Below are 23281 nucleotides of genomic sequence, written 5' to 3'. Positions count from 1 at the left end.
TCCACTCAGGATCAAACTGATCACCGTATTTGGGGTCTGGAAGAAATTTTAGTCCATGGTTAGTGTGACAGGCCCCTCCTGACTCACCTTGAAATTACAACCCAGTTGGCTGAGCTACAATCAAGCCAGCCATCAACGTACCAAACAAGAGAACTCCACCGACTGGCCCAGGGCCCAGAGCCCAGAGGCAACAAGTTAAAAGCAGGGCTGGAGACAGAGGCTAGTGGGGAGTACACCAGAGCACTGAAACAGATCCAAATACTCTCCCCGCTGCCGGAAGAGACTCAGCGCCCAGAAAAGTGGCTCATGCCTGTCCTGCTGCCACAATGTCCAGAAAAAACCCAGATGCTCACCTCACTGCTGGAAGATGACCCGCTGCTTTCCCCAAGGCCAAAACACCCAGGAAAGTGGTGGACACTTTCCTTACTGGTGGAGCACCAGGGACCCAGCTGGATGCCAGCCCTCCCAATGTAGCCAGTAAACAGCTCAGCACAGACACAATGGGATCCCACCATATGCAGAGAGGACTGCGCAGAAGCATGCAGGTCAGGTGGGACTGGGAGATGGCATCCCAGTGGGACAGAATGGAGACAGTCAGGGAAGAACCCCAGTTACAGGGCACCCTGACAATGTGTGCCCAGCTGGTACGTCTGTGGGTTTGGAGCATGCCAGCAGGAGGCTGGTGGAAAAGTGAGCTTCACACAGGCATGGCAGTGACCACCATGAGGCAGTGCTATACCTGGCCCAGAGCCAAGATAGGAAGAACCCATGCAAGAAGGGCAACCTGCCAGGAGACACAGGAGGCTCAAAGGTCGGTGAGTAAGGGGTGCACCAGGCACCGAATCAGCCCACACCCAAGTAGAGTATTGCTTGGTGTAAAGGCATCATTTCCCTGGACCCTCAGGGAACCACTGATCATCACCTCCAAGCAAGTGAAAGTATATCCTACATAAACAACAAGTCATGGCAGGTGAATAAGCCCAGGTGTGATGTGACCCATGGGGATGGAACATACCCGTGGCCCATTGGCAACTGTGTCAGGTGTGAGCCTGTCCTAGTTAGATTGGTATAGTTTGTGGATGTTTTGGGCTTCCTCTGTAGGTATGGCTGTCCTCTTCGGATCTCTCAAGCATATTTTAGCAACTTTTGCAGCAGCAAGATACTGGCCACCCTTGTTCCCCTGCTTTATCTCTGGTAGATTAGATTGTTATGCTATGTGGTTATACTGGGGTTGACTGTGTAGCTTTACTAATAGGTTAGACAACAGATTTGCATAGGATGGTGTGGATAGGGATACTCCTATCTATGGTAACTACTTTGCTATAGTAAGTTACACTGACACCACAGTTCTTGGAGGCTGTGGTGCTATGATGAAATTCAAAGCATCTTGAACTACTTGTGCCAGGGCCCAAACTGGCTTTTGGCTGGCCCTGAACAAGAAAGGGAAGATGGCAAAGTAGCAGAAGCATTCACCTGTGCCCACTGTGTTAAATGCTTCAGAACCTCCAAGAACCTGGTCATGCTTTTTGGGAACTGGCTTGTAGGTAAAGTAGATATGCATTAGAACTATGGTCCAGGGGAATGGCAAAGGGTAATTGATTTCTAAAAGCCAGTTTGTGACAGTCTCCTTCAAAGCCCACTGTCTGTATAGCAGAGAGCCCTGGGCTCTCTGTTACTTTAAAAGGAGAAGCAGCCTAGCCAGGGAGTACTACAGGGCAGGCATGGCACTGTAGCCACAAGTCACTGGGGCAGTAGGCTACTGAGCAGTTAGTAAGTACCTGCAGGGTTAGGAGCTCCTGCCTAGGAGAAGCACCCAGGGGCACTGGGCAGACTGCTTTGCTGCTTGCAGGAAGACTTAGGCCCGAGGAGCTCACAAGAAGCCAGGCTGGGAGGTATGCTGGCCTAAGAATGAAAGAAGGTTTGCCTTTTTAAAGGGGCAGAGGGCTGCCTCTATTGTTTCATTTGTTATAGCCCCGGGTTCTTGCATTACATTACTGGTTCTACTGGTGGTAGAAATGAGGCCTCATTAGTGCTAAGATTTCATAGATTTCATAGACATTAGGGCTGGAAGGGACCTCAGAAGATCATTGAGTCCAGCCCCCCGCCCAAAAGGCAGGAAGTCAGCTGGGGTCATAGGATCCCAGCAAGATAAGCATCCAATTTGCTCTTGAAGGTGTTCAGTGTAGGTGCTTGAACCACCTCCGATAGCAGGCTGTTCCAGACCTTGGGGGCTTGGACAGTAAAGAAATTCTTTCTTATGTCTAGCCTGAAATGGTCTCGCAGTAGTTTATGACTGTTTGACCTCGTCATCCCTTGGGGCGCTCTGGTGAACAAACATTCCCCCAGATCCTGGTGGTCACCCCGATAAACTTATAGGTGGCCATCAGATTACCCCTGAGCCTGCGCTTTTCCAGGCTAAAGAGCCCCATGGCTCTCAGCCTGTCGTCGTAAGGTCTGTTTTCCTGACCTCTGATCATGTGTGTGGCTATTCTCTGCACTCTCTCAAGCTTCTCCACATCCTTTTTGAATTGTGGAGCCCAAAACTGGACGCAGTACTCCAGCTGCGGCCTCACCAAGGCCAAGTACAAGGGGAGAATGACGTCCCGGGATTTGCTTGAGAAGCATCTATGGATGCAAGCCAGTGTTTTGGTCGCTTTACTAGCCGCAGCATCGCATTGCAGGCTCATGTTCATCTTGTGGTCAATAATGACCCCCACGTCTCTTTCTTCCGTAGTGCTAGCCAGTGTAGCACTGCCGAGCCTATAAGGATGCTGCAGGTTTTTCTTCCCAAGGGGGAGAACCTTGCATTTTTCGGTGTTAAACACCATCAGGTTCTCGTCCGCCTATTTGCTGAGCCTGTCCAGGTCAGTCTGGATCACCCGCCTCTCTTCTGGCATGGATGCTTTGCCCCAAAGTTTGGTGTCATAGGCGAACTTGGCCAGTCTGCTTCTGACTCCAATGTCCAAATCATTAATGAAGATATTGAAGAATACGGGTCCAAAGACAAGCCTTGGGGGACCCCACTGGTCACAAGACACCATGATGATTGACTTCGTCAATTACCACCCTCTAGATCTGACCACGGAGCCAATTTCCCAGCCAGCGGATCGTGGTGGACCCAAGGCCACAACTGGGCAGTTTCGCCAAGAGGTGATCATGGGATATCAGATTGAAGGCTTTTTTGAAGTCAAGATATATGACATCAATCTCTTTTCCCTCGTCCAGGTGATAGGTCACCTGGTCATAGAAGGAAATGAGATTGGTCAAGCAAGACCTACCCGCAACCAACCCGTGCTGGCTATCCCTTAGGATGTTGGCATTGGCCAGTCCATTAAGGATGGCCTCTTTAATAAACTTTTCTAAGATCTTCCCCAGGATAGAAGTCAGGCTGATGGGCCTATAGTTAGCTGGATCCACTTTCCTCCCTTTCTTGAAGATAGGCACCACATTGGCCTTCTTCCAGTCTTCAGGCACTACACCAGAGCGCCAGGAGTTTTCAAAGGTCTGTGCCAGGGACTGGGCTATGACGCTCGCCACCTCCTTGACTACCCTGGGGTGCAGATTGTCAGGACCAGCTGACTTGAAGATATCCAGCTTCTCAAGATGTTCCTTCATGAGGTCAGCATTTATGGAGGGCAGGGGATCTCCCCCACCTGGATCTCCCTGTCCCATAGCAGGCATGGGCAGCCCAAGGGACTGATAAAAGACTGACGCGAAGTACCCATTTAATAGGTTGGCTTTTTCCTGGGTGTCAGTTGTCAGTTGCCCCATCTGGTTCAGCAGGGGCAACTGACAAAAAAGCAATGTTGCCCTTGCTTTTCCTCTGGCTCCCCACATATCTGAAAAAGGACTTTTAATTGTCCTTGATGCTTGAAGCTAGTTGGAGTTCAGTTGCAGTTTTGGCTTTCCTGGTTTGCTCCCTGCAGGACCGGACCAGTGCAGAATAATCCTCCTTGGAGATGAATCCCATCCTCCATCCTTTGTAGGCTTTTCTTTTTAGCCTTAGGAGGTCTGCTAGGTCCCTGGAGAGCCAGGGGGGCTGCTGTGCCCTCTTGCTGCCTTTCCTTCGAGATGCAATAGACTTAGCTTGTGCACTGAGGATCACTCCCTTGAGAAGCAACAACCCTTCGTGAACTCCCCTCTCCCTGGGGTCACGGGAGGGCTTGACTGACAAGCCTCCTGGGCTTGTCAAAGTCGGCTTTTCTGAAGTCAAGTACTTCAGTATTGCTGACTGACTTGCCAGCTTTATGGCGGATGGTGAAGGTGATCAGCTCATGGTCGCTGTCAACCAGCTTCCCATCGATCGCTAGGTCACCTATTAGGTCATCTCCTGTAGCCAGTACCAGGTCGAGCAGCACTTTGCCTCTCATTGGCCCATAGACTTCTTGAGTCAGGTAGAGGTCATCCACGCACGAGAGGAAGCTTTGTGGTCGCTCGGATTTTGCTGAGTGGTCCTCCCACAAGATGTCCGGGTAATTGAAGTCACCCATGACAACCATGGTTTTGGAGCATGCGGCCTCAGCCAGTTCCTGGGCGAACTCCTGATCAAGCTCAGGACTTTGGGTGGGAGGTCTGTAGCAGACTCCCACCATTGTGTCCCCTTGTGCTGTATTCCCCATGAATTTTAACCCAGAGGGTCTCCAGTCATCCACCCTGGTTGCCAATATCAGCTTGCAGGGACATGTAGCCTTCCTTAACATAGAGAGCTACACCCCTGCCCCTTTTATCTACATGATCCCTCCTGTACAGGGTATAGCCATCTATACCCGTGGTCCAGTCATGGGTGGAGTCCCAGCAGGTCTCTGTTATCCCAATGACATCATAATTATTTGCACTGAGCAGGAGGATGAGCTCCTAAGAGAGGGAGCAACTATAGGGGCCAGAGAGCCTGGTGCCAGAGAGGACACAACCACAGAGGGGCCAAGGGCCTGGCAGACAGGGGCCAGGCGCCTAGTGGCTGGAGCAGACGAATGAAGCTAGTGCCTCAAAGCCAGGCCTGACTTCAATGGGCCTAGGTTAGAAGGCCTAGTGAGATTAAAGGGGCAGAGGCCGAGGAGGCTGAAGCCCCAACAGAGGGAAAACATACCTGTAACACCCGTGAGACATAGGGCATGGTAAAGGGGAGGATCTGGAGCTATGCAATTAGCCCTTAAGGCTTTGGGTTCCCTGCCAGGCACAGCCAACTACAGAGGTCCAGCCAGGGGCTGGGACCAGTGTGACTGAGGCCTAGCAAAGAGCAGCCTCACTATTTATTATATAAACCATCAAGGCATGGCAGATGAGACACAGGGGGCACCCTAGGGGCAAAGCAGGGCATGTCTTAGGAGCCACCAGAGGGCGTCACGGCCACCTTGGGACCCCAACGTGTTACAGTCTGACACAGGTAAGCAGCAAGCACACACAAGCTAGAAAACTGAAGATATGTACCATGCTGTTCCATAACATGAGACAAGAGACTGCTGCATTGGCCCCGTCACAGTGACCAAACTGCAGGGCCCTTGGGATTTCTGACTTTGGTACAGGAACCAAATTAGGAGAAGACCTTTAAACCCCAAATTAGGATGTATGCATGTGATGGGCTTGTGAAACATAGGAATATGGTGATAGGACAGAATATGGACAGTATGACGACTACAGGTAAATCAATCAATAATGCACAAATATGAAGAGTCATCAGTGGGAAAAAAAAATACAAAAAGAAGGATTTCAGAGCAGGGGAACCCAAGGCCACCATGGACAGAGGACATACCATCAGCCCATCTCACAAACCCCACTGGGGGAGGGTAGGCTTCAGCCTCCTACCTCCAGGCTGCTGACATCTGACATTCAAGAGAGAACCTCAGAGTGAAGCTCGTGTACAGACCAGATGTACCTTGACTCTGTGAACCCTCAGACTGGGAGGTATAGAATTGTTTGCATTATTCTTAGCTGCTATCACTGTATCAATAACATTTGCCTATTATCGAATAGAGAGAGGTCATGATCAATCTGAGGTTTTGGGTTCGCCCAAAGCAAGGTATCTGGGTCATAAATCCAGTGCCAACAGCTAGTGCACCCAATCAGCATCAGCAACCAGTTACTGTCTATGCACCAAGATTCCAGGGAATGTTTTACACTCTTCAGACCACAGCACATGACTCGCTGGCAACAAGGAAAACAATTATTTTATAAATATTATCAATATCTCTCTAGACTCCTTTTTGTACTGCTCATAGGTTAAGATTAAACTTTATATCAGATCCAGCCATTCCAGTCCTGTTACACTGCTTTCATTTTTACACTGCTCCCCGGTCATGTTGCATACAGAAATCTCCTGTGATGCAGAGTGTGATTTGTCAATGCATGGCCTGAAACTGGTAAATTCTTCTATCTAGTTCAATACCCTGGAGGCCCCTTTACAGCTCAGTGTTAATTAGGATCATGCCTACTAACTTCTGCTCTGTTACAGAAAGCATCGTTCAGCTTTGTTCTGAGTTGTTGTCTAAAATGACCCAAGCAGGATAGGAATACTGTGCACAAATTTTGGGACATTCAAATTCACCCATTCTTCTCTCACTTTTGTGAGGAGCTCAACTAATCCTACAGTCTCTTTGGACAGCTGTAACTTTGTAGCAGAAGACAGAAAACACACTTGCAAGTGTCTGTGACATTCAGCAGGAAAAGTGCAGCTCAACAAATTACTTGCCATTGGTGTGCAAAGAAATGCATTAACCCCACAAAATACTACCTGATGATCTAGAGCTGGCACTATCTCTTCTATGCTGGAAGGATGTAAGAAATTTAGTATTGAAGCTTCAAACCCAAGGAAAACCAAGAAATCCTAAGACAAAGGGTAATGCACAGTATAGATACACATGCTGTGGTTAGGGATACTCTTACTGTGCCAAAGCCAGGAACATCAAGCGTATAGTCTGACTGCTGTCTCAGCCAGTCTAAAAGACTCTTATTTGGAACAGCCTTTTCTGCCTGGATGCTTGTAGCTGTAGCCGTTTGTGGAGCTGAGGTAGTGGTGACTGGCCCATCTGGGTGGGAGTTGCTCAGTGGAGGCTGGGTTTGATCCTGAATATCCTGAAGTGAAAGGAGAAGGGACAGCCCATTAACAATGTGCAAATGCATTTGGTTCAATTGTAGACCCAGGACTGTGGAAAATCCACCCAGAGGACACTCCCATAAGCTTTACTCTGCCAGAATACCTGGTGGTCCCTGAGACTGTTTAGAGTGGAAAAGATTCACTGCCTTGCCCTGACAGCCCCCCGTGTTGTCCCTGAAGGAACTTAAAGCCTTCTTCCTCTAAGTGTCTGCTGTTGCTACCTGGGTAATTCCTTCTGGGTGTGTGGAGGGTACCTACTACATCCTCCTAAGACAGTACATTTGTATCCAGTACAATACTTTTCCTTGGGATCTTTAACCCTCTGACGGCCCCGTCTAGCATGTCAGATTTTAATAATGTTTAATTGTATTCAAGTACTTAAGGTAGTGTTTGAGTCTCTGCAAATCCCTCTGCAGGCCTTTCTAGGGCTGAATCCTCTTCTCCCTGATTCCAGCTATCATGGATAGGGCAGCCACTCAGCCCTGCTCTGAGCTAGGGTGGGCAGCAGGACTAGGTAAAGGAGAGCTGGATCATGCCCAAGGCATTTGTGCATTGCTTTAGGCCCTGATTCTGCCTAAGGAGTGAGTAGGGGTATATTTCTAACTACCTGCAGCCTTGTTTGAAGATTCCTCTCCTTCAGGAAGACAAGGTCTATCCCTTCCACATTTTTTCTCCTGCCCCGTCTTCTCCTCATGGCAGCATCATCTCTCTGGAGGCTTCCATTAACAATCTGTCCTGTGACAGGATGAATTAATCCTGCCTGAAGGATGCCAGACAAGTCCATGCCAAGGGAACCCTGGAGGGAGTTCACTGTCCCTAATTTGGGTGCACTTGTGTTCAGAGGGAAAGGACAGGCATTTCCTGGAGACCCATCAGAGGTTCTGGACAGGTCCACTGCTGAGTCCTGCCAGCCATTCAGCACTATGGGGGTGTGGGGGTGGGAGGCAGCTAGCTGCTCAAGACTTCTCTGTTTGACATCTCTCTCAATCTCAAATTCATACAGCCGCCGATGCTTTCCTTCATCTTTTGTAAAGGCAGGAGCTAGGAAGCTTTCCTGTGTGTGATTTAAATCCAAAAAAGTTATCACAGTTATTGCCTATACTGCTCATAATAATCAGAAGCAGCTTTTAAACCCAGCATAGGTTGGTGAAAGAGAGGCTTTGTGTAGCTAGGATCTGGGCTCTTCAGTACCTCTGTAGCCCTCAAGGACCATTTATCCCCTGGCCCAGCATCTAGCCACAAGCTCTCTACTGCAGGGACTGGATAAAGTTGGATTGCCTACAAAGACCCATAACCCAGAAGGAGTACTGCAGTTTAGAGAGCTGTAGGAAGCATCCTACCCTGCAGCTAGATTGCCTTGGTTCCCAAACACTGTTAGTGACAGGTTAAGGGGTCAGAGCTGAGCTGTCACTCACCCAACAGGACAGAAGACATCCCAGAGTGAAAAGAGGTTTAAAATAAATCCTTGGGTAGTACCCCCTTGGGTATACTTTTTGGGGTGGAAGGAGAGCAATTGCTTTCTGTTCTTGACTAAGCTGTGTTCTAGAGAAGTGATTCTGGAGGGACTTCTCCAGGTGAAAAAATATGACCATGACCACTTACGGAAATGGACTGAGTCACTCATATGGGCGGCTTTGGCACTTCCCAGTTTTATTCAGACAATCTCTGCATACATTGGGACACTGTGGCTAGCAGGAGACTGCTATGCTTGACCTCACTGTCCTAGAACAAAAAGTTCAGGCTTTACGCAAGTGCCTCAAATAATTCACCCTCAGGAGTGAGGCTGCTGGGCAACAAGGATATTTTAGCCTCTAGGAGTTGATATGAATCTAGTCACCAGATAGAGTTTACATGTCCTTGTTGGATGAAGACATGCCATTGTTGAACTCAGCTTCCATCACACACACTATCAGGTACATTGATAAAGTGCTTTGGAAAATTCCAGACAGTGCTAGGGGTGAAATGGTCTCTTTGCTACACTTTGTAATATACGAGATATCACAAACTGTAGAAAAATCAAGGTTCATAGGGAATGCGATGAAACCCACCCCCTGGCTGGGAATTTGCCAAATGTTTCATGCCAAGGCATCAAAGAAAGAAGGACAGTCTATCCCCGGGGCCTCAGCCCCTCAAATTTTGTACCTGTGAGACTAGTGCTCCATTGCTGAAGCTGGGATCAGGAACTTCTGAGTCAGTGAAGCTGTTCTTATTGCCTTCACTGCTGGTTAACAGTGAAGTGGGCATCAAGTTTTGTGTTTCAAACTGCTGGTTAGAAGAAGGCCACTTGCCCTTTAAGACGGCATGACAGACGTTATCTATGCGGTTGATGATCACTCGGTCCTGCAAACAGAATTATACAGATCAGCAGTGTGCCACCCACTTAAGTGTAGGCCTTTTTGGAGAGTCTAAAAAAGTAACTAAAATCCCCTCTCTTCACCAAATCTCTCCCATATAAAAGGAAAAAGGAGCCAATGCCTCAACATTTCTAAAAGCATTGGATACACATGGAAATCCATCTGCACACTATGTGTATGGGATGTTGACAATGAAATGTACCCTTGTGGTGTCAATTCATTCCCTTACAAGGTTGTATCTGTCCTCCTGCCTATCTACAGGTATCTGCTCTCAAACATACCTGGCTCTCAAATTCTGGGATGCCTTCATGAAGGTGAATTTCTGTAAGTATACATTATAAAAGAACACTAAGGACTAGAAAAACAGTACTTATAGTAACAGGAGTCAAGCAACACCTCTTACAGACCCCAAGGCACTACACAAACAGCAAGCAGCTCCCTACCAGATCCACTTTATGGTTGTTATGTTAGTCATGCACTGAGAAACAGACCTACTCATAAGCCACCATAAGGTGAAGCTGGAACTCAGGAGCTCCTGGTAATGGGTATCTGCTGTGACTGGAAGTGCAGGAAGCCTGGGGGGGTGGGGTGTCTATTAACAATCCTTGGATCTATCAACAATAGACCCAAGGATCATAGGAAAAGCAGGCCAGGGACTCCAGGGACTTTTACATCATGTGCAGACTTCCCTAAAAGTTAAAGACAAGAGCTGCCTCAATTCCCTAACTTCAGCTCCTCAAGACAGCATTGTAAGGCTTGTGGGGGCCAAATGCATATGGCCCTATGTAATGCAGGAAGCATCTAACAGAGCTCTGACATCAGGAAATGCTGTAAATCTCAGGCTGAATATTAATCTAAAGCAAGATAGAATTTGGTACTGATTTATGAGTGCTTAAGATATAAGGAAAGTTAATTTTAAGTCACCTTAGGCCATTCTGAGAAGGAGTAGAGAGTCTTTTCCTGCAGCAACTGGGCAATGGTGGGTGCCCGACTGTCCTGAAAATCATCAATCTCTGCTGGAAGGACAGATGTGGAACTCTTGCTCTCCTCCTCCAAACATTTCTCTGGACAATCTAGACAGAGCAACAAACAGCAGGTAGTCATCACCATGAGTCATCATCTCTGTGCCCAACAGACATCCCAGACCCTACAGGGTCCCATCCATCAAGTATCATTTAGAACACTTTTTATTTTAAAAAGTTCAGATGCCTTTGTTTTCAAACAAGATGAGCAGGGAGCTTAGGAAACACTGGTGCCAGCAGCAGGCTGAGAGATACCCCTGACAATACAGGATGAAGAGAAGCCAAGAAAGCCAGTGGGGAAGTTAGTAGTTACCTCTATGGGATCAGGATTTGATTCAGTGGGTACATCTACATGTGAACTTAAGGCAATGGAATAAACTCCAGAGTAGTTTGAATTGCTCCTGGGCACAGCATCTACATGTGTGCTTGGGATAGCAGCAATTTGAGCTGGGGCAGAGCAGGCCCCTGGCTGGCTGGGTTGACCAGGCACAAGTTACACCTCTGGTCACCATCTACACATGAGTTTCAGCGCAGTAAAGTACTCCGCTTTACTCTGTGGAGTTAATTTATTTATTGCACCCTAGTACTGTGTAGAGGATGAAGTTTACTGCACAGCTAATTAGTCTACTCTGTAGTAAAGCGCACATGTAGATGCACCCAGTGTCAGATAACTGTGATAGATCTGATGCGCTACAAAACTAAGCCCTTATCTATGAAGGAAGAATGACGTTTTTCCTATAATATAACCTGAGATCCATTTGCTTCTCCTTCTCTAGCAAGAGAAGAATTTATGTTTTAAAAATAGAAGGGGAGACCACCATTTGACACTGTGGGCTAGAGTTGATGCTCCAGGGGCTGGCAGGCAGTAGGTGCCCCCATAAGTTCCCTATTCAGTTTGAGGAGCAGGTCCTAGATGGCCATGGGCATGACTGAGAGGGGAGATCTCAGTTATGTACCTTGTCTCCAGGTGTTGCAACTTTTCTCTCTCTCATCTTTGTTCTCGTGCTCATCTTGCTTCATTTTGTGCCCATGTAGTTGCTGGGCTGTACCACATAGTGCTTGCTCTGTGGAGTTGGCTTCCCAGTGATCCATCCCCAACCTGTGGGGACCTGTCTTTGGAAGCTCCAGATGAATAGCTACAGCCAGGTTCCGGACAGGAAGAGAGTTGAACACTTGACTCTCAGGCTGGTTTGGTGAGTGTTGTGTCAGGCTCTCCTGGTCAGTGCTGTCATCCTCCCTACTCCCTGGCTTGCTGACACCCTCTGACATCCCCAGCCCTGTGGACCCCACCTCACTGTTCACTTCTGGGCAAGCCTTGTTGGTAGCGGAAAGGACAGAATGCTGTTCCTCTAGTGGTAGCACATTAACTTGGGGCTCACCGTCAACCCTGGCCTCCAAGGAGCTTGTCACACCTTCCACAGTGTCTGCTGCCATCTCAGAATTATTATCTTCCTCCTCTTCATCATCATCTTCCTCACTGTGGCTTTGACTTGGCACTGATTTATCCTTTAGGCCTTTCTCTTGTTGCAAATTAATGAACCTTTTCTCAGGGGGGAGTTTTATTTCATAGTTATGAAGACTTGGCCCGTATAGCCCTATGCTGATGACCCCCTCCATGCTGCCAAGTTCTGGTGACACTGCCCCTTGGGTGGCACCTCTGCCTTTCTCCTGTGGCAAGACTTCACAGATCTGTGCTGGAACACTTTGGGGTGGCTCACTCTCTGGGGCAGAAGGCAACACTTCACCTCCTTCATTTTGTTTTCCCATTTGGTCACAACCTATCTGCAAATGGTCCAAGGAGGTTTCTCTGATGGCCTCTGCCTCACAGCTGGATGGGTCCTCAATCCCATCTAGTTTGTCCTCTGAGAGTTTAGCAGCACTGCTCCCCATCTCTGTGCAACTTGGGCTATCCCGGGTGAGGGAGCTTTGCTCACTGTTGTACGCCTTCTCATCATACATTGTACACATCAAAGAGTCTGCCAAAGAGCTCTCATCAGAGTTACTACCTTTACACATGAAAGTTTCATTGCTACCATCCTGAGGGCTGCCTTCTGGCTGTGAGATAGTGTTGTCCATGTTTTCTAGCTTGATCTGACTTTCTGCTTCATTCTCTGTGGGTTCACTAGTTCTTTCCATCTGACTATACAGTGGGGAGCCATAGAGTTTGGAGTTAGTCTGATATAGGCAGCACAGGTTTTCTGCTCCTGGAATCCCTGTTTGTTTATTCTGAGCATAATTTCTATATGCATCTAAAAAAGACAACTGTGGATCATTCATAATGTAGTAGTCAGTACGGTTCAGCCCATGTTTGGCTGTGCCAATCAGCAGGTCCCGGTCATGCTTGCCACACTCCCACCATACTGGAAGGTACAGGCTTGGCCTGCAGAGCTTGAGCCGCTCATGAAGCTGGGGGCACTTCAGCACTTGCTCTCGGACCTTCCTGAGAAGTTCAATTCGATACAGCGTTCTTGCAGCACGTTCTTCAGTAATTGGCTCAACATACATCTCAGGGTCTGGAGGACCTGCAGCAAGGAGACAAGGAGGGACTTCAGTACAAACACACAGACCACAGAATAGCAACCAAAAGCCACGAGGCTATGTCTTACTGGCCTGCCTTGCTGCCATACTTTACATTTAGGTGGTCAGTTTTTGGATGAAATTCATGTGTTGGAAGAATTTGCAACAGGAGCCTGGGAAAGATTACACCAGCCATCTTAAGGTGACAAGTCAGGGTCTCTGCTGCATATTGCACAGAACAGTATATGGATGAAGAGCAGTGAGTGAGGATGTTGAGAGGATTATGGGTGGACTTCTATATCATTTAGTGGACGACCAAAGTATATATAGCTTTTGACTAATTCTGAGGTACCTGACTGAAGTATAGGAGTGATCTTACTACCCTATTACAATAACAGAATTGAGTAGTAAGAACATTTCTACACTTTAGTTATGCAACTCAAGAGTTGCTTGCAAGCTACATGTAACAGGGTGGTCTGGTCCTTTAAGAAGGAGCAGACAGCCCCATTGTAGAAGCCCAGCTGCAGGTGGTTAGCTAATGAGAGTATCACTAGCAATTAAAACCCCTCCTCTCCCCAGAGAAGACATCAGTGAGTAGCGAGCTGGGGGAAGGAGCTGTCTGTGGACAGGAGGCTGACTGGAACCCAGACAAGCTCACTATCAGGAAGGGGCCACACTTTGATACTGGGCCATGGCTAAAGGGCTTCTCCTATAACCTGGAGAAGGGCTGAGAGTTTTGTCTGCTGGTTTATTTTGTTTGTTTAGTACAAAGAATGTGTTTGTGTTTAGAGGACTGGCTGAAACGCTCCCAAGGGAGCAAAGGCAGCTTGCAAGATAGCAGGTGCAGTCCATTTACACTACCATACCTGTCTAGCTTCTGTCTTTATATTTCAAGAACAAAGGTAGTTATTTAAACGGTAACAGTGAGCAATGTACGTTTCCTAAACTATATTTTAATTCTCATCCAGATTCCAGATTAACAGGGGCTGGGATTACAATAACTAAATTGGCAATGAGTTACTTTTCAACGTTTTCCTTCCGCTCATTTGTCTCTAACTGGTTACCATGGAGGGAACTCAACTTCGCCAACTGCAACAACAGTGGCAATCTACTGCTGGGGATTTCCAAGCCCTTGCTTCAGCTCCCTCCTGTGCTTTCTCACTGAAAATAACACAGTAGCAGCATAGAAACTTCTAAAGGACTTCCTGGGGTCAGAGATATGCGGCACTTCATAAAGTTTGTGGGAACTGACATTTCAAGGAGAATCCTCAAACATGCAGTTTTGAGCAGGAATAACTTTGTGTGTCAGTGTACCCACAGTATTTCCTGAGGATTAATGACTCTGCCAGAAACTGGTCTGGGATGTGGCTCCTGCTTCTATTATTAACAGTAAATTATTTTTCATATTAATCATTTTTTACATCTGACTTATCTGTGAGTTGTGGGTGATTTGGCAATACTGAGGATATCTAGAGGACTGATGCTATGTGTATGAGCTGGCCAGATGTTTCCCAAGCGGGTTGCAAGCTTCCTTTCTTTCAGATGTGTTCTCAGTCTGTGATTAACTTCTTCCTAACATACAGTCCTTCTAAAGGGAGTTACAATATTTACAATATGGGCTTAGTTTGTATTGCAGTCTATCAGCAAGTAAGTGAAACAGTATAGCAGAGCACTTGGATCAGACAATATCCATGTGTGGTTTGAAGGATACAGGCCTGGGGCTCTCTGGATCCATCTGCCATTTTCATTCTTGTCAAAACTCAAAACTCATTTCATATATATTTCTTTTTACAAAGTGCATAGGAATTGGGTGGCAATATTTCGGCTTGAAATGGCAGAGAAGGAAGTGACTGGGCAAGTTCCTCCTAAGTTATTAGAAGCAGGTGGCCTCCAATTGTAGCTCCAGGCAGCACACAGGCAGAGATGTGCAATTAGTTAGAATTTCATTGCTTTGCATCTACACTGAATACTCACTGTCCCTCCCTATCTTTGGCAGACAACCAGCTCCATCAGGATTTTAGGCCTCTGTTTTTAGGCCGTTTTTAAGCCTTTGTTGGTCTGCAGAGTTCTACTTGCTACTGTGCCACATGCTGGAAGCATTATTTCCACTCACCATCCTCTTTCCATAGCGGGAGACCACAGACATTTTTGCACATGGCCACAAAGCTGTAAAAGTACTTTTCTAGGCTCTCATCTGTTTTCTTCTCCAGACGGGAAATGGCTCGGAACTGGGTCCAGTCAAAGGCCTTCTTCTCCTGGTCATAGATGACACCAAAGGACGAGATGGTACGGTAAAAATCTGCTTGCTCCCTCCTGGTCCACCTGCAGGGTAAGGCAGGGGAGATGCAGCTACAAGCTACTAGACACTTTCTTTTAAATTTTTTATTTCCCGGTGTGTTTAATGCAGGTAAAGATTACTGTCTTCCATCCTCGACTGTGAGGGATTGCTGAAGAAGAGTACAGGTAAGTGGTGTCAGCCAGACAGCCCTGGGGGAAGGAGTTATCCAACTACCCAAAGAATAGACCTATGGAGTCTCTCTCATTGCTGCTTGCTGAGGTGCCTAACTCTGACCACCAGGAAACCTCCAGAGGCCATTCAGATTTTGGCCTCTTGGATTAGACATTAATGAGATAACAACTGGTACCCACTGTGGCAATACTAACTTTTGTGATATGGTTCTTTGCTAGCAAAACTGGGCGGAGATTACCTAATTATATTGCACAACTTCGTAAAAAGCCACCAGCAGTAATGACTTATTGTGGGACATGTCTGCCTCAATGGTTTAGAGCAGAGAAGGCTCAGGCACCTTCAGCCATATAAATTCGTAGCTGTTCAAAATGGAAGGTTCAACGACGTTTACTACAGCTCTCTTGTTCCATAGAGCTTTAAAAAAAAACCCCATCAGTAAACAATTTACTGACAAGCATATAATCAACTGTCAGGATAAAGGACCCTTTTTGGACAGGCACAGATTTTCTATTTACTCGCTGCTATAGTCACACCAAGTGGGTCTCACTAATTTCACTTACAGATATAAAAGGCTGAGAGTGTCTTTGGCAGGTGAATCATAGAAACACATGTCTAAAAGAGAGTGCAGGAAGCCATCAAGTCCACTCCCTTCTCAAGATAGCATGATTAATATAAACTGTCATACACAAATATCTGTCTAACTTTTGTCTAACACAGGGAGGGGCAAAATGTTCTGTAGGGAGACCTCCCAAATAACATTCACAAGGAAGCCTGGAGGATGGGTTTCATTTGTAAGTATGGTCCTGCCTTACAGAGAATGAGGAAAAAAATCATACAGGAAGGGGCTGGAGTTGTCTCCTTTGGTACATGCTGTGTTAAGAGCAGGGTGGCACACTGTGTAGATGTACCACTGCATACCAGACTCATTAATTGACTTGTAGATTCCATCCTTGTTTCTGTGTGAACAGTTTAGGGAATTGGCATTTAAATTTATGGCATAATTTTTATTTTTAGTTCCTTCTTTCCATGTTGTCCTCTTATAAAAGGAGGAGATCACCTGATTTAATTTTATGGCAGCATAGTGGGAATGACAGAAAGAAATGCCATCTTACATGGCAGGTAATAAACAACCTGATGCTACCTGCTCCATATGCCAAACAATCCAGCAACAGTGTGGCTGGATAACCTAGGGTCACTGATAACAACAGCTATGTAGACTGCAACTATGATAAGGGTAATTAAACATGTTTTCGGGAGTAGGTGGAGGGATCAGGAAGGAGATCTACTCCTTATCTACAGAACTGTACATGTGGTCAGTGCAGTTAGATAGCAGCCCTTGTAAGAGGGCTACTAGACAGCTTAATAGCTGGATCCATGTTAGAAATCCCTCAGCTTCCTCCATTCAAACCCTCACCAGCCAGCAGCTAGAATAACTACAATAGGAGGCCAATTTTAGTACCAGTTTATATGTAACCAGGTATATTCCTGCAAGACCCATGTCTGATACATGTTATCCTGCAAGCCCAACTCACACTGGGAGCAGGATGGTGCAGCATCCATCTCTGGGAGTGTCGTGCAGCTTACAAGCTAATTTGTCTCCTTTGCTTAGATGAGCCAGGGACTGGTTCCTGGGGGTTTTGCCTAGATCAGGGGTGTCAAACTCATCTGGCCCTGCAGACTGGATGAGAATCAGTAGGCCAGCCTGCAGGCTAGATAGGGACCAACCCCCTGTGTCATGTGCAATGTCCAGAGCACTGAATCCAACCTGTGCGGTGCATCCACCACAGGGTCCAGCCCACATGCTGCATACAGCACAAGCTCTGTGATGACCCTGCATGCACAGTGAGCCTTGTGGATGCTTTGTGCAGCACACAGCACAGGGGGCTGGCATGGAGAGCACATTGAATACAATGCAATGCATGAGCTGGACCCAGTGTTGCACACAGCACATGGGGTCTGGGACGCATTTTGCATATGGTCCCTCACCAGATTGGCCCCATGTACTAGCTCTGGTGCTCACACGTGGCTTGGAGCCCACTGGACTGGCCCTGGAGCCAAGAAACAGAACTGGTCTGGCCTAGGAACTGCATGCAGCAGTGCTCCCTGAGCCAACCCTGTGCTGTGAAGCGGGATCAGTCTGAGATGCCTGGACTGGATCATGGAGCTCCACAGGCTGGATCTTGCCCCCGGGCCGTATGTTTGACACCCCTTGCCTAGATAAATAAAGGAGTCCAGTGATTCCTGGACAAGTCTAGATCAGCCATTTCACCTCCTAATATCGGCTTCATTACCTTTTCTGCATCTCCTTGTTCACTGGATCCATCTCAGTGGCTCTCCTAAACATCTCATCTTGCAGCCAGTATCCATGGTTACTTGGCACCAGGACCTCAGCTCGGGGGGTTAGCTCTTTACGGTTGCAGCGCTGGTAGACAGTGACAAGCCGTCTCAATCTGGCTGTGAGCGCGGACGAAACAGGCCAGCAGGATCTGTCTGAGTCGGAGCCATCCTGGGCTTCAAATATCATCAAGGACATTAGTATTTAAGTCATTCTGTGAACAGGTTGGGGATCTCTGCATATGTCCTGGTTGGCTCACTAAAGAACTCCCCTCTTCCCTTCCTTCCCAGAGCACATGGTAGCCTCCAGTTCCCAGGGCAGCTAAGGGTGGGGGACTAACACTTGGCTGAGTGTCTGTCCCCAGACCCTACTGGGCTGCTGGGCCACATTAATGACTTTTAGTTACTTGCAGCCTGTCTCTGTTACCAAAAGGGAAAAAGACTCCATCTCTCAATATCACTCCCTCATGGCCCCTCATGCTTGCTAACTGCCCTGCTCTGCCACTGATTCAAGGGTGATGTTGAGAATGCCTCTTCCTTGCTCAGTACCTCAGTTTTCTCACCTATAAAATGTGGATGATTATAATTACGGTTGTGTGTGTACAGAACTTGGAGGCTGCAAGGCTCTAACACAGGGGCAGGCAATTATTTCAGGTGGAGGGCCGCATACCGAGTTTTGGCAAGCTGTCGAGGGCCACATGAGTAGCCCTGCCCTTGACAGGTGCTCCACCCCCGATCACCATCTTGGGACTGGAAGTCCTGCCCCTAACCTCTGACCTGTCCCTCACCTTGCCCCTGGAAGTATTCATTTGGGGAAAAGGGTTTGCCATTTTAGGGGGAAAAAAACAAATTATATACTCAATGTCAAATGCTCATAATATATTTTAATTTAAAAAAATATTTTTGTCCTGATTTGTGTGTATTTGTGCCGTATATACAGAAGTGATTACATAATAGCTCAAAATGCAGTCTTATTCATATATTGTGTGAGGTGTGCAGGGTTATCGGGGTGGGTGGATGTGGGGTTTGTGAGGAGCTGTGGGTGGGTGGGAATGGGGATTTGTGGGGATGTGTGTGTGGGTATGGTATTGTGGATATGGGAGCCACATGCTGCAGAGTGGCCAGCAGGTGGGCAGGAAAGTGGGGAAAGTGGCAGCAGGGAGCAGGGGGAGCGGAAGTGGGTGGAGCGCAGGGCCTATGCTGGTGTCCCAGGGCCAGCGCAGGCAGGGCTCAGAGTGAGACGGCAGAAGCGCAGGGCGTGGGCTAGCAGGGGTTTCTGGAGCCGGGCTGGGCTGCCAGCAAGGAGAAAGGGGAAGCTGGCTGACAGCTTGGTGGCTTTGGGCCAGCTGCAGTGCACCTTGACTTCCCACTTTTTCAGGCTGCACGAGGTGGAGCAGCCCTTGTAGCACCCCTTGGGGCTGCCGGCATGGTTGTGGTGACTGCGGGGCTTGGCAGCCACAGCAGAGGAGAAGGATGACAAGGTGGACTTGTCTGCCGCCGCCTTTTCCTTATCGCCACGCTCGCAGTGGTGCTTGTGGTGCTGCTCATGGGAGCAGCCACTGCTGCCGTGTGCTCCCACCACACTCGGCTGCTGTGCTCTGCCTCCCTGCACGGCTGCTGCCACCAGCCCCGCACCCACTCCTGCAGTTGCCGTTGCTGCTGTTCCTGGCTGCCACAGGTGCCTTGGCCTGCTATGGGGATGGTGCCAAGTGCAAACGGCCGTGGTGCTCAGGTTTCCAGCAGGGGTGTGGCAGCAGCGGGGCAGCTTGGCTTTGTAACCCGGCAGCAGCTGTCTGCTGCCGCTGCAGTGAGGTGGAGCAGCCCTTGCAGCATGCCTTGGGGCCAACAGTGTGGTTGTGGCAGCCAGGGCAGAGGAGGAGGATGAGGCGGGCTCAGCTGCCACCGCCTTCTTGTCACTGTGCTCGCAGTGCTGCCTTCAGGAGTGGCTGCTGCTGCTGTAGTGCTCCCACCATGCCTGGCTGCTGTGCTCTGCCTCCCCATGTGGCTGCTGCTGTGGTGGTGGTCGTCGGCTGCCAAGCTGCCCCTGCCACCACCGCGCCCCTGCTGCAAGCCCAAGCACTGCTTACCCTGAGGCCACCTACAATCGGTGCTGCCCCCACAGCAGGTTAAGGCACCCATGGGAGCCAGGAACAGCAGTGATGATGGCTGCAGGAGTGGTGGCTGCAGCAGCAGGTGCAGGGCTGGTGGTGGTAGCCGTGCAGGGAGGAGGAGCATGGCAGCCGGGCGCAGTGCAGTGGCAGCGGCCACTTCTGCAAGCTGCATCGTGAGTACCACGGCGAGTGCAAAGAGAAGGCAGCAGCAGCCTCGCCTGCCTCACCCTCCTCCTCCCCTGCCACAACCACGCTGGCAGCCCCAAGCGCTGCTCTGCCTCATGCAGCAGGAAGGAGCAGGAAGCCAAGGTGCACTACAGCCGGCCCAAAGCCGCCAAGCCATTGGTCAGCTCCCATCTCTCCCTGCTGGCAGTCCAGCACATTTCCATAGAACCCTGCCAGCCCATGTTCTGTGCTCCTGCTGCCCCACTCTGGGCCCCACTGATGCTGGCCCCAGGACACTGGTGCAGGCCCCGCACTCCACTCACTTCCATTACCCCCACTCCCCCCTGCCACCTTCCCCACTTTCCTGCCCACCTGCCAGCTGCTCTGCACCACACAGCTCCTGGCTGCATAGCTAGACTGTGGGAGTCAGCAGGAGCTGGGCCGGCCCTGAGGACTGGGGCGATCCCTGCAGTCCTCACCTGCCGCTCCACCCCCTGCTTTTACCTGAATTCCCCATGCTGGCACAGGCACAAACAGCCCCACAGTCCCAGGCCAGAAACCCCTGCTAAGCAGGGGCTTTTGACTGGGGGAGGAGGGAGCAGGTAGGCTTAGGTGGGCTCTGCTGTTGAAGGAGCCTGCTGTGGCTTCCCCTGGGTCCTACTGTCCCTGTCTCATCTTATGTTTGACAGGAGCCAAGGGCATATAAATATTAATTTTCTAAATTTTTTAAGGACCCCGCAAGCTGGATAGAATGGCTTGGCAGGCCATATCCGGCCTGTGGACAGTATTTTGCTCACCCCTGCTCTAACAACTGCTATTATTGCAAAGGTTTCCGCAGTAGGAGGCCCAAAGTGCTACTTAATTACCCTCTATCCATCATAAAAGCAACTGCCTCTTGTTAAAGGATGCATTTCAACTGCAGTTGTGAACTTTAATGTTAGTGGTAAAAAAGATTTCAATAGTCTGTGTTCCCACTGATCAGAATGTATTTATTATCATAATCTGTATTTCTGTAGGCCCTGTAGGCCCCTGTTATGGACCAAGAACCCAGTGTGCTAGAAACTGTGCACACATAAAACAACTTCTAGAGGGTACAGTCTCACCTGCCATATGGTCATCCCGCTTCTCAGTGGCCTCACCACAAGAACTGGGAGTCTCCTGCAGAAAAAGAGAGAGACAGACTTTCAAAATAATCTGCAATGTGCACGTTGTCTGTCCAGGGCAGGAGATGTTGCTGGATCAACTGACTACCCAAGCAAGGGCAGAAGGAGCAACTGAACAATGCATGGAATTCAGTGCAGTGGGATTTCTACCTGAGAGTGACCTATCATTGTGCAGCAAAGGGCTTAAGTTGGCTCTGGAGTAGCAAGAGGGCTACAAGGAGCACAAATCACAGAAATCCAAGAACCAGGAAAACCCCCTGGTGTTGAGCCTGGAAACAGGGCAAACCAGAACAGCTTATGCTGAATGGTGGGATGGCTGGACTGCTGCTATTTCTACAGTGATAGCCCTGCTGTTGCGGACATTTGTTGCTGACTTCTGTGAACCCCACTCACCTCATGCTTTGATAGCCCCTCCAGTTTTCCTCCACCACTCTCTTCCTTCTCTGCATTCCCTCTAGATCAAAAAGCCAGACAAAGAATTAGTCTCCATTAATCCCTTCTTCAACCTCCCCGCCAGATGACATGGGAAGCAGGTAGTCAACCAATGCTGTGTGGTAATCACCCTTTAGTCATTGTACTGCTGGCTGCTTTCCTATCAATTTTTTAAGTCCTAGGTCTGGCTCAGGAAGCCTATCCTGTATGTAACACATCCCTCTTCCCCTGTGGCACTGACCTTTGCCATTGTAGAACATGCTGAACATTTTAATCTTCATAGACTGTCTAGTACAAAGTGCCAGTCCCAGATATCAACAGACTGGACAAAGTGGTTAGGTTTGGGGTCCTCTGGCATACACAAAAACAGCGCCAATCGTGGTGAGTCCTGGGCTGGACCTATTCAGCTCTACAATTCCCAGAGCTCTCTGGGCCTGGACAGGCAACATATTTATACCAGTGTAACTGACCTTTATATCAGGAGTAAAGAAGTAGTAGACAGATAACATAAACCTCTATGCTGAGATAATTTCACCCAATTTAATGTCAAATTACTCCAAAAGAATCTAGGGTAAAATCATACTATTGTAGGCAATACGTGTCCACAGTTTGCCTTTTGTTCAAGGTGAACATACTAGGATTGGAGGACAAAGAGGGCAGTTGGGGGGGAGGCAGAGTGGTGGTGATCTTCAAGGAAAATCTTACCCTATGAATATACCAGGTTGCCAACTTGTCTAACATGACGTGTTCTACCTCAGACTTGAAGCTGAAGCTAGACTGAGAATTCTTCCAGTGTGCCAACTACCTGGTTGCAAAGCAGATTCCCAGAGCAAGCTAGCTAAGCTTGTCTTAGAGGGGTGTTGTTGACACCCAGCTCTACTGTCTTGAGGGACTTCAACATCCATGATAAGGTTGGCTCTTCAGGGCTGGAGTGCAACTGAATGGCCTCCATGACAACCATAGTACTATCCCAGATAGTAACTGAGATGAGTGATAAGGTGGGGCACATGTTGGACCTAATGTTTTGCACCTGCTTAGATACAGGGGCTCTGATTATCAGGGCATTTTTAAGAAACCTCTGTCATGGTTAGATAACTATTTCTGTAGAGGTGCAGATCAGTCCCTTCATTGCCCTTGTCCGGGCAATGGACTGGCTGAGCTGGACCACCCCCAACAAACTCATGGATGGATTTTACAACTCTGGGGGATATTTCCACTGACCTTGATTAATAAACCTATTACCATTCCACAGATCAACCAGTTTATGGACTGGTTGATCTGTGGAATAGTACATTTACTTTGGCCACCATCTCGGGGAGAGTGGTGGAAAGGACTCCAAACAATAAATGGGGACCCCCGGGGATGGGAACTGTGCATAAAAAGAGAAATGAACACAAAAGTAACTCAAGAAAAATATTTACTGGCAGCAGGACCTGGAGTGCAGCCAGAGCAAGGAAGGAAATCTGAGCAGGTTGTAAGCCACGCCTTTATACAGCTGAAGCCGGCTGGTGACATCATCGGCAATCACCAGCTGGCAGGGATAAAATGGACCACAGGGGAAGATGGCGGGGGGAGGAGAGTGGAGCCACAGAAGATGCTGACGCCGGACGCTGTCCGGGATAC

At 48.6% G+C, this 23281-nt stretch overlaps 1 protein-coding gene across 9 annotated transcripts in view; it reads right to left on the bottom strand.

Annotated features, from left to right (window-relative positions):
* Window positions 1–23281, bottom strand: part of CHD6 (chromodomain helicase DNA binding protein 6) — a 253245-nt gene that overhangs the window by 19888 nt on the left and 210076 nt on the right. For 8 of the 9 annotated variants that reach the window (XM_090020474.1, XM_090020470.1, XM_090020475.1 and 5 more), the window contains 9 exons: window positions 21620–21680; window positions 21167–21221; window positions 17745–17964; window positions 15097–15305; window positions 11423–12988; window positions 10369–10517; window positions 9233–9430; window positions 7698–8144; window positions 6880–7068 (listed from right to left, as the gene is read on the bottom strand). In XM_090020474.1, the coding sequence (XP_089876600.1) occupies window positions 6880–7068; window positions 7698–8144; window positions 9233–9430; window positions 10369–10517; window positions 11423–12988; window positions 15097–15305; window positions 17745–17964; window positions 21167–21221; window positions 21620–21680 (3094 nt within the window). The remainder of the gene's footprint in view (window positions 1–6879; window positions 7069–7697; window positions 8145–9232; window positions 9431–10368; window positions 10518–11422; window positions 12989–15096; window positions 15306–17744; window positions 17965–21166; window positions 21222–21619; window positions 21681–23281) is intronic. The other variant, XM_090020477.1, reaches the window with a different exon arrangement.

This window comes from Crocodylus siamensis, chromosome 10, assembly GCF_052110815.1.
Source record: "Crocodylus siamensis isolate JL-2025a chromosome 10, ASM5211081v1, whole genome shotgun sequence".
NCBI lineage: Eukaryota > Metazoa > Chordata > Crocodylia > Crocodylidae > Crocodylus > Crocodylus siamensis.
This window is presented reverse-complemented; position numbering and strand designations above follow the sequence as displayed.